The 10,905-nt window shown below is 44.2% G+C and overlaps 1 protein-coding gene across 2 annotated transcripts; it reads right to left on the reverse strand.

The window, feature by feature from the left end:
* Window positions 1-330: 330 nt before the first annotated feature.
* Window positions 331-10,824, reverse strand: dbpb (D site albumin promoter binding protein b). 2 transcript variants are annotated; one of them, XM_077527540.1, is made up of 5 exons: window positions 9,222-10,824; window positions 8,763-8,983; window positions 6,747-7,196; window positions 2,901-3,166; window positions 331-2,382 (listed from the first exon to the last, which is right to left on the reverse strand). In XM_077527540.1, the coding sequence occupies exons 2-5, from the start codon at window positions 8,950-8,952 to the stop codon at window positions 2,167-2,169; spliced, it is 1,122 nt and encodes a 373-aa protein (XP_077383666.1). In that variant the 5' UTR covers window positions 8,953-8,983; window positions 9,222-10,824; the 3' UTR covers window positions 331-2,166. The 2 variants fall into 2 exon arrangements, with proteins under 2 accessions (XP_077383666.1, XP_077383665.1); XM_077527539.1 differs by having other exon boundaries at window positions 8,763-9,096.
* Window positions 10,825-10,905: the final 81 nt, after the last annotated feature.

The raw sequence follows: 10,905 nt of genomic DNA on the forward strand, positions 1-10,905 counted from the left end.
ACACCGAAGACGGGCATTTTCATCCGTTGTCGTGATTGGTCAAAACAAACGTGCGCAAGACGCTGCATCGTCCAATCAGCTCGAAGTATTGTACCTGTCTGTTTTTTTTCCTTATTCATGATAAATGTTTAGACTGATGCGACTTGTTCACCGGAGCAATTTACAGTAAATAAATTTATTAATAAATAAAAAAAAAATAATATATATATATATATATATATATATATATGTATATATATATATGTATATATAAAAATTAATAATAATAGTAATAAAACAGTATATGCAAACTGACAGCAAACATGACAAATAGAGACGAAGCAGAGAAGGTAGTGAATGAGAATAATCTTTTATTGGTGTAATTCTGGGGAAATCTCAACTACATCCAAAGAACCAGCACATAGTGGGTCGGACACGGCGGAGCCCACTGATGTCACAAGGGGGCGCAGATGTGCAGTTCAATTAGAGTCACTCTAAAGACTGATCAAGCACATCTGTGAGGATATCAACAACAGTCTTGTTGGGAAGAGAGCGAACAATCACTTGACGCGGGTGAGAAAGGCTGAAAAGAAAACCAAGCAAAGGGACGACGCCGTGCATAGTCCACCGGGTTCGTGAGGAGCTCGTCCTTGAAAAAAAAAAGATGGCTTCTTTTTTTTTTTTTTTTTTTCGGGGACACAATGGTGAACTCTATTCAAGCAGTAGCGTCTGTTGGCGACGTTGAGAAATACCAAAGAGTGAGAAGGTCATGAGAAGTGTCATAGTCTTTTTATTTTTCGAGGCGGTGGGTATTCAAGGTGCATCAAAGGTGGATCATTTTCATCCAAAGGAAGAAGAACAGTCGTTAATATAGAACAACAACAATAACAGGGATAAACCTCATAATAATCATAACAAGAATAATAGCGGTAATGGTGATTATTCATGACAGGGATTACAATCTCACTCTCGAGTTGTCGCGATGAACAAGTTGTTGGAGCAGAGAGCTTCGTAGATGCAGTACAAAGTCGCGGAGGGGAATTATTGAAGTAAAGAAGCCATTTTGACTTGAAATCTGAAAAATATCTTCTGGAATATGCACAAAAACAAACAAAGGCCCTTCCAATAACACTCAATGAACGACAGTTTCGACTCCCAAAAATGATTGGAGCACCTAGCAAAAGTTTTGCCTTTAGAAATGTTTGAAAAATATTCTGAATTGTAAAAATAGTCATAATAACAAAAATCTGTGTCAAATTTCTGTTTGCTGATTGGCTGGGTTGAAATCCCGTGCTCATTAAAGGCTCAAGAAGCTTTAAAAGTAAAAAGTAGACATGTTAGTGTTTTAAAGTCCAGTACCATTGAGGTAAAAAAAAAAAAATTGGGAAATGTCATAAATGAGAATAAAAGTAGTAGATTAGAAGCAGCATCACGACCACTTTCACCAGTGAAGTACCAGTCTGATAGAATTAGGCTGGCTATAAAGGAGATTATAATTACATAGGATTGTCTAGTTTCATTTTTTCTTTTTTAAAACGATGCACAATTGACTCGGCTCGGCCCTCCAAAAACATAAAGAGGATGGGGTGGGAGGAGGGGTAAATAAAATTAAACATAAGTGCTTGCGTTGTTTGCATAAGTAAAATCCACAAAAATGTTGAACTATAACGACGTGAAGATCATTTTTTGCTCTCTATATTACAATTGTTACACGCGTCCTCGCCCTCGCCGCAGCGTCCCGACATGAATCAAGGAATAAAAAAAACAAAAACAAAAAATACCCATCCATGGCTGACCCCCCCCATTACGTAAGATATCATTCCCCCATCTCTAGTCATGTAGAAAATATACAAAATTATTCTCCAAATTTCTACTCTCCTTCTAATTGTTTTTTTTTTTCTGTAGTATTATAAAAATATACAATTCTCCAATAGCAAAACCCTTAAAAGTCACATCTGTTAAATTATTCTCTCCCCCCGTCGCTTTTAAGAGCTCGACAAAAACAAGACACCTGAGCTGCGGTACGCACGCCTTCCTCCTCATCATCCTCCTAATACATTCAAAATCATCATCATTGTCATCATCGTCGTCGTCATCATCATGATTCCAGACATGTCCATCCCAAAAAAATCCAAAGTCTTACAAAGGAATCCAGCTTATTTCGCTCCTCGTCGTCGTCGTCCTCCATCACTGGTCGGCCAGACGGTTCTCGTATTTGCTGATAATGTTGCGGCAGTGGACCAGTTCCTTGCGCATCTCGGCCACTTCCTGTCGCAGGGCGGCGTTCTCGCGCTCCAAGTAGGCGGCGCGCACCGAAATTTGGTTCTCCTTGAGGCGGCGCGCGTCCCGCGAGCGCTTTGCCGCCTCGTTGTTTTTGTATCTCCGGCTCCAGTACTTCTCGTCCTGACCACACGGGGAGATGCGGAGATGGAAAGATGGATGGATGGATGAACAGAGAAAAAAAAATAAAAGATCGTAAGTCAAAATTAATTACACAGAGGAATATAAATGAAAAAAAAAATCAACTAAAATAAATAAAGTTAAAACAATCAAATTTCAAATGAAATTGAAATAAAAATAAAATAGAAATAAAATAAATACTTCAAATAGGTGTGAAATAAAACAAATTAAGTCAAGAAAATGCTATTATATTGATCTCTACAATTCCATTTAACACAAGGGCAAAAAATTGTGAGCAAAGACCTTTCTTGGTGACGCGTAACGAGTCAGACTTTTGCCATATAGCGCCAACTAGTGCCAAGGAGGACTTGGTCAATGTCAAGACTTTTTTTTTTTTTTTTGTCTTAATACCTGGTAGCTGCACTCTTACATTCTCATAATTATCCACTTCAATTTCAAATAGCTTACCCGTTAAATAAAAACAAACATATTTTTGGTGTCAAGCGGTGTGCCTCGCTCACCTTCATGTTGTCGGGAACCAGGATCTTGCGCGCCTTTTTCACCATGGGCTGCGGCTTCAACTCCTCTTCGCTGAAGGTCTGCCTGGGGTCAAAGTTCTGCTGGCCGGGGCCGTTGGACAGCACGATGTCCGACGGATCCATATCGAAAATTCCCGCCACGTCCGGCCCGCCGCTCGTGGGCGTCAGCAGGGGCGGGCACGAGGACGACGGCGAGGAGGACGAGGAGGACGGCGACTCGCACGAGTCGTTCATACTCGTCTGGCTCCCTGCGATCACAAGACGGAGGCAAGATGTCACTTCTCTTTGCCGACCACACAAATGAAGACACGATTATTATACAATACAGTATTCCCTCGCTATAACGCGCTTCACTTTCTGCGGTCTTGTTGTTTCTTGTTAGGTTTTTTTTATTTTTTACAGTAATGTACCTATCTTATAAAATTTATGAAGATCGAGCGTTTTTTTAAATTTATTTTAAATACTACAGAATAGGATGAAGTATTGTAAAACAGTCAATTACTCTGCTTATTATTATTATTATTATTTTGATATTGTCGTCAACAAAAAAAATATAATAAATAAAATTAATCAGCCAATTAATTGGTGACTGGAATTTTATTCTGCCAAATGTCAGAATCGGCATTGGCCTAAAAAAAATAAATAAATAAAACAAAACAAAAATCCTTGCATCTAATATACTTTTATTCACCTGTCTATGCCAGCGACATATAGTGTCAGGCAGAACAAGTAAATGCTCTTCCACTAGAGGGCAAAAAGTACAATTAAACTGTGTATGCTCTGGCAAATAGCTCATGCAGTATTACATGAAAGAGGCCACCAGGGGGGACTAGAGAGCTACTTTCTACATGTCAAAAATTGCATTCCAGCTGCCTTAAACTGCATACCATCCACAATAACAACCCAGCTGTAACATGAATAATCTATGACACACTTTGACTTTATCAATCACACTCCTGTCGAGTTCTGAACGAGTTCTGATCTAAACGTGGGAACTGTTATGCAACGTGCCGGCCCTCCCCATGAAAGCAGCTGAATGAAGTGGGGGGCCCCAGAAGGGTTTTCACAGAACCCTCCACCCGGTTTGAAGGTGTGACGTACCTTCAGCACAGTGCAGCCAGTCACACAAAACTCCCGTACGCACGCAACACAACACAACGGAGGACGTTTGTTCATGGACACGGGCCTAAAATAGAGCTGGGAATCGATATTTACTAGGTTATGGCTGTGGTATTGATGGGACATGCTAAGCGGTACACGGGCGAAACGATATTGCCGTATGTCCATGCAAAAGCAGACGGTTGCGATGGAATATGTAACTGTCAATGACATAATAAAGGTCAAGTCTGTGTAGCTTTAGTCGGAGCAAGGTGAGGAAACTACGGTTCGTGGGCCAAATGGGGCCCGCTGGTGCCTTTTTTTTGGGCCCAACAAATACTTCTAAAAATAAAAATACACCTTTTGGTGGGAAATCTAATAGGTGACTTTGAGAATGACTATGTGGGGTTTTACTGTATTATACTGAACACATATTTCATACATTTTGGATGTCTCTCATAGGACTTTACAAATACCAAAATGATAAAGTTATTTTTTTGGAAGGATTTAGCCATTGCTGACAGAAAATTCTCAAAAATCTAGCAAAAAAAAATACAAAAATGCCTGCAGAGTGACCAAAAAAAGACAAGCAATATAATCAAGATGAATGTTATCAAGGGCCTGAAAAATTGAAGGTGAAAACACATCAACAAGCAGGTACAGTGAATTTTTTTTTTGTGTTGTGAACCAAAATTTATGGTACAAGCTAGAGTTATAACAGTTCATCTATTAACAACTAATATTTTTATAATTGATTAGTCATTTATAGGGGAAGTCAAACTCCCTGATTTATTTTTATTTTTTAACAATATGTGCCCACACTTCTCAACACAACATCCTGATTAATATTGCATTTGTGTAATATGAGTTAAGAGCATGCATCCACCTAAGCGGGCGGCCATTTTGCTATTTGACTGAAAATGACATCACAGTTGCTCTTCAGAAAACAGGTGAGCCATGATTGGTCCTTACCTAAGCCCTGAGCAACTGTGATGTCATTTTCAGTTAACAGCAAGTGGCAAAATGGCCGCCCCTAAGATGGCGAAAAACAGGTGGATTTTGCCACCTAATTCATATTCCACAAGCTTTACGCAATATTAATCAAAATGTCGTGTTTAGTTTGGCAGCATAGATCATATTACTGTAAGATTTTTGGTGGGGTTTGACTTGTGTTTTCAGCCTCACAACAGTACATGTTGTCAGATTACTTACTATTTAAAATCAGACGTTTGCATCTATTTTTACTTTTGAAATTCAAGCATCAACATTTTTGGCTATTTTTGGACATGTGACTTGCCTAACCAGTAACGGAATCATAATCAATTTGTGTGTTTATTTCCTGCACTGTCAATTTGAAATAAGAACCTGTTTTTGAATAGGGGGATGGAAAATAATTACGCAGTTCATCATTTATTTTGCAACTCGTGCTTTCCCACAATCAATCAACCACCACAACCTTGGTATGCATCACGCCCCTTAATTGTTTTGATTGGATTAGATTTTTTTTTTGTTCCTTCCTGGCATGCACTTGCCAGCAGGAAGCAGTCAGTGCAGCCACCTGCTGCCGGAGGATTCTGCCGGAATGTTGCAGGCCTTTTTATCCCCGGGCCTCCAAACTGGAACATCTTTCCCAGCTGGAGCTCCTGTTACGGATTCATGCTCCAATAAGCCAATTTGCCCTCCAAGCTAAAATGTTAACTTTACGCGTTCCGCTGTGAGATTTTCATCATTCCGTTTGACGTTAACGCGGTCGGGCTCGCTCGCCGGACGGGCCGAGGAGCAACAAAATGGCCGCCGCGCGCAGTCCCCATGCTTTAAAGGAATGCGGCTTCTCCTTGCCGATCATAGATGAACGTTAATGATGATAAATGTAATTATATTCATTTTAAAAACGAGCAAAAATGAAGATGAATTTAAAGTCGTAGTAGACGAGTGTGGCATAAAGTGTGAATTGTGAATTATTCACTGTGCCGCCACAGAAGATAGAAATTTGCTCGCATTATTCATTTGGTGATCAGATGTCCAGAGTTTCCAGCAGCAGCAGCAGCAGCCGTCGTCTTCCTGTAGCAAACCCAGTGCGGGCTCCTCCTCCCCCGTGTTAGCGGCCCGCCTCTCGTTCTCTCCCTCCAGCACGCTCAGGCAGCCTCGGCACGTGTAGCGACGCGTGCACATGGCCGTGGCGTGTGAAGTGAGGGGAGATTTAAAGACACGCAATCATAAACACTCCACGCGCTCGCTCGCTCGCTGTCTCGCTTCCAGAAAGTGTTTTTTTGACCTCCCTCGACTCCAGCGCCGGCCTAATATTAATAATTGGCTGATCGCGTTCGAACGGCGAGGAACATTGATCACATGCAAACTACTGACGCTGACTCATAAATAATATTTCGATCTCGTGCTCTGCCTTCCTCGCTCGAATGCCACATTTCTTGGCTCCGTCTTGAGCTGAAGGGAGCAGATTTGAACCCCGGGGGGGAATTTCCGGCATTGTTTCGAACCTCGAGTCTATTTCAACGCTCTCGTAAAGTATCCCGGGCCTTCACTTTTGATTCCACGGGACAAGAAAGTGCTTTGTCACCATGGTATCTTCTTCTAAGATTCCCTCAACTCGGCCTGTGTGGGGGGTTATTAACACGCATCACATAGCCTCCGCCGCGTTTCAAGCGAATTTCAGGAGACAATTTGTCAGCAAGCCCCGTTGCGTTGTGGAGCCTTTCGTGTCAGCGAACTCACCGTGAAGACAGTCGTTGCCTCCGGTGAGGCTCTGAGGCTGCGCCACCTCCAGCCCCAGTAGGGACGGGGAGGACGAAGACGAGGGCGACGAGGATGAAGAGCCGGGCGGGGACGGGGGCGGTAGGCACTGGGAGCTCTGGTTGGGCACTGCGGACTGGGAGCTCTGAGAGGGGATCTGGGCCGAACTGGAGCTGTTGTTGCTGTGCATGCTGCCCATTCCGTTCTCGGTCAGAAACTCCTCCAAGTCCATGTACTGCAGCTGGAAGAGGCCCCCGTCGGCCGGGAGGGTGCGATCCCACAAGAGAGGGCCCAGGAACTGGTTGAAATTGCCGCCGCTAGTCCCGCCGTTGCATCCGTTGGCGCCGCCGCCGCCGCCGCCTATTCCGGACGTGTTCCTCATGGAGCACACGCCCATCGAGTCTTCATCCATGTCAATTGATCGCTCTTTGTCTAACAATAAACAGAGGAGCACAGAATCAGTATTGAATCCTGAAGGAAAACATTTTATTTTTTTTTTAAACAATTGAGCCTGTTAACTTTAACGCCAAACACTTGTATGATTATGTTCTTGGGCGCTACCTTTTTAGCATTGACTTTTACAGCTTGGAAACATTATTGAACTTTGGTACAAGGTGCCAACTACCAACCTACCAATTGTAGGACCTTCGAGCCTGACAATTATCTAGTATTAGTCCATTAGTGAAGACTGTAACTACAAGCACCAATATAAAAACTAACGCCCTTTTTTCCATCAAGTCTACTTTTTTTTTGGTCCCAACTGTCAAAGTTGCTAACAAGTCACCTCGGAGCCCAACAATTCAAGTTATTGTGTCTTTTAGATTATATTTTGAGGGACAGATATGGAGCCTTAAGGCCCCATTTCAATTTTGCTTTGGTTCAAAATGCTTCAGTGACCTTTTAATAGTTCCTGTTGTTAAAGTTGTAAAGCGAAAAGCCACCTTACTCAACAATTAGCCCTCTGGGGTCTATTAGATTGCATCGTATGGGACACAAATGGCGCCCTAAACCCTGTTTGAGGGATAGAATTGGAGCCTTAAGCCCCATTTCCACAAAGTGGAAAGTACAGTTTGGTTCAGTTGAGTATGGTAGATTTTTTTTTTTTTAGTTCGTATTTTCAAAGTTGTGGAGGTAAGTGTCACCTTCCCTAACATTTAGCCCCATTGGGGTCTACTGGATTGTTGCTAAGGGACAGTAATGGAGACTGGAGCTTCATTTCCACCATGCAATGTTTTGCTTCAGTACGATATTGCTCGCTTTTTTTGGTTCCTATTGGTAACGTTAAGTCACCTTGGAGTCCATCAATTTGCCCAATCGGGTCAAATTGTATCTTGAGGGATAGAAAAATGAGCCTGAAGCCCCAAATCCACCAAGCGGTAGGGTTTGGTTCTGAACGGTTCATTTTGGTATGCTAAGCTCTTTTGGTTCCAATGTCCAAGTTGTAAAGGTATACTAATATTATGTAGCATGTGACTAGTCATCAGATCGGGCCTTACCGTTTTTGGATGTCACCATAACGAATCATATCAAACCGTACAGCTCGATAGAAACGTGGCTTCTACTTCCCACCTAATACTGTTTCCATAAGACTCGCTTCTACAAAAAACTCATTCTTAAGCGCCCCCCCCCCCCCCTCCCCGCCGCCCACCTCGCACAAGCACACAACTCACAGATGGAGCAGATGGCAAACACAATTGCAGTATTAATATGAGAGCTAGGACCAGTTATCATTGCATATATGCAAGCTCGTGATCTGATCTCACTATGGCCGGAGATCAGAATACATGTGAACCTTGACGTTAAACACATATTGTAATCTGGATACTAATTGCCAAGTGATTATAATCCGAGGTAGTTGGGATTACAGTATGTGGTGGTGCATCTATCACGAATTATGATGGATTATTGATGCATATCTGGACTGAAAGTGCAGCATCAGGTGGAATTTATTCGTGGGAGGCGGAGTCAACGTGGTGCACAACGTAAACAAGAACCCACCTTTGAGATCGCAGGGGTTTCTCAAGCGCTGGTCCCCCTTCATGGGATGCTGCAGGAGGGATTTGAGTCCCGCCATGGAGTTGAGGTGCCCCCCGGTGAGGGAAACCGCCGGCTGGGTGCAACTCCCAAACTGTGGGCTAGCGCCTGCGGGCAGGTCCGGGGTGGGGAGCTGGGTGAGCTGCCTGGACATCCTGGGCCAGACGGGAAGAGGGGGGTGGGGGCTGGGGGGGAGTCACGGAGAGACACCTGTGAGGTGGTGGATTGGGGTGGGGGGTGTACTTGGAAGGTTGCGAGGCGAGATGACCACAGGGAGCTACCAATAGGAGTTTGGTGACTGTACAATCATGCAGTGGGGGGTGAAGGAAGGGGGGTGGAAAGAAAGAGAGGGGGGGTTGTTTATAGTGCTGCCACTGTAAAGAATGATAACGAGTATAGTATTCACACATGCAGATTTATTACCTTTTTTTCGGTGAGATGACAAGCAACCTCCCTTTATTTCCTTGCAAGATTGTTTGCCTCGAAGTATTCCATTGCACTCCTCCACGGAGATCCAAGTTGTTATTCTCAGTGCAGTGTGGGAGGATCAGCTGAGTGGAAAATCTCACCAAATTTAGTGGTGTCGAGGGGGGCAAAAAAAAAACAATGCAATGGCTGAAATTGCAACCCCCCCCAAAAAAATGGAAAACGATATCCAGGTGTTGTTTAAAAAATGAAGCAATGGATCTTGTTGAAAAGTCCTCAAAACAAACGTGTGGATCGATGTATGGAAGGGAAGAAGAAAAAAAAAAGATGAGAAATCGACGAGAGTCGATGTTGTTCAAATGACAAGTTGATGTTTCTCCTCTCTGGGCTCGCGCTCACTTGTCCGTCGCGTGGAAGTGGGAGGAGGGACCGAGTGGTGGTGGGAGTGGGTGTTGGGGGGGTCGTTTCCTCCTTCTCTGTCTGTACTCTTTCTCATTTGCATCCGACGGCTCCAGTCACGGGCACAGTGGTGTGTGTTGCGTTGTGTTGTGTGTATGTGAAGCCGTCCTCCTCCTCCCCTCTTCGAGCTCAGATGGAACGGACACGGGCGGCTCACGTGACGTCAAACGTCGCGGAATGAGCCCGGAGAGGGTTGGCCAAAACTCTTCACTTGATCCCCTCCGAGCTTGTGCTATTATTTATGAGCAACGCCCACTCTCGTGCCACACCTCGAGGAGAGACGGCTGCTGTCACTTGTTCTTGTTTGTTTACTCCGCGGAAATCACACTGGCAGAGTTAGCATAAGAAGCTAACGTGACCAGTTAACGTGACCGGCCTGTTTAAACAAAACCGAAAAGTCTCGTTGTCAACTCACCAGTTTTACGGTCGTGTTTTGTCGGAGTAGTAATGTTACAGCGTGTCTTTTTTTACAGTTCCCTCCTAAATAGTAATCCAAAGAAAACGTGAGTGTGCAGATTTTTTTTTCACGTTGCCTCCCGGTGTACTGTACAATAGCGCCACGGCTCACGTGTACCGGGCACGCGGAGACAAGCTAGCCCGCTCGCGGCTGTCGCTCCGATTGGTTGGGAGCTCGTCGTCTCCGAGCTCCCCCATTGGCCACAAGTAGGTCGGCCGGTCCCGCCCACTCGGATTCCCTCCGTGCATGCTAGGGCCGCGTGAGAGCGAGTTGGAAGGAGGGGAGAGAAGAAAAAAAACAAAACAAAAAAAGGCACGAGGGCGGCCCAGCTCGCTCCTCTGTACCCGAGCACATGCAAAACAGCGCGCCACAGGAATCCAACTCTGCACGGCCCACAGACGGATGTGCTCGAGCTGACAAGTAAACAGTTGACAGGGCTCTGAGACACCATTTGGCGGGTGAATCATTTACAAGCGTGAGCACGCACGTGACGACTTGATCCCCTTAAATTTAACCACGATGTGAACCGATACAGGAGGGGCTCGATTTGTAAATCATATCAGATTTGAACATCCAATCTAAAACCTTTTCAACGTGACCTTAAGTCTAATGTTTAGATTCTATCATGAGGACGAGGCCTAGTTATCTTGGGGCCCTGGGCCCCACGACCACTACTGTAGCGTCACTACTACCAAGTGTTACCACGTTGTACATTAGACTTTGAGCTGTACCCTCTTAAATTCCTTTAATATATTTAGTAATAGT

This window comes from Festucalex cinctus, chromosome 7 (assembly GCF_051991245.1).
Source record: "Festucalex cinctus isolate MCC-2025b chromosome 7, RoL_Fcin_1.0, whole genome shotgun sequence".
Lineage (NCBI taxonomy): Eukaryota > Metazoa > Chordata > Actinopteri > Syngnathiformes > Syngnathidae > Festucalex > Festucalex cinctus.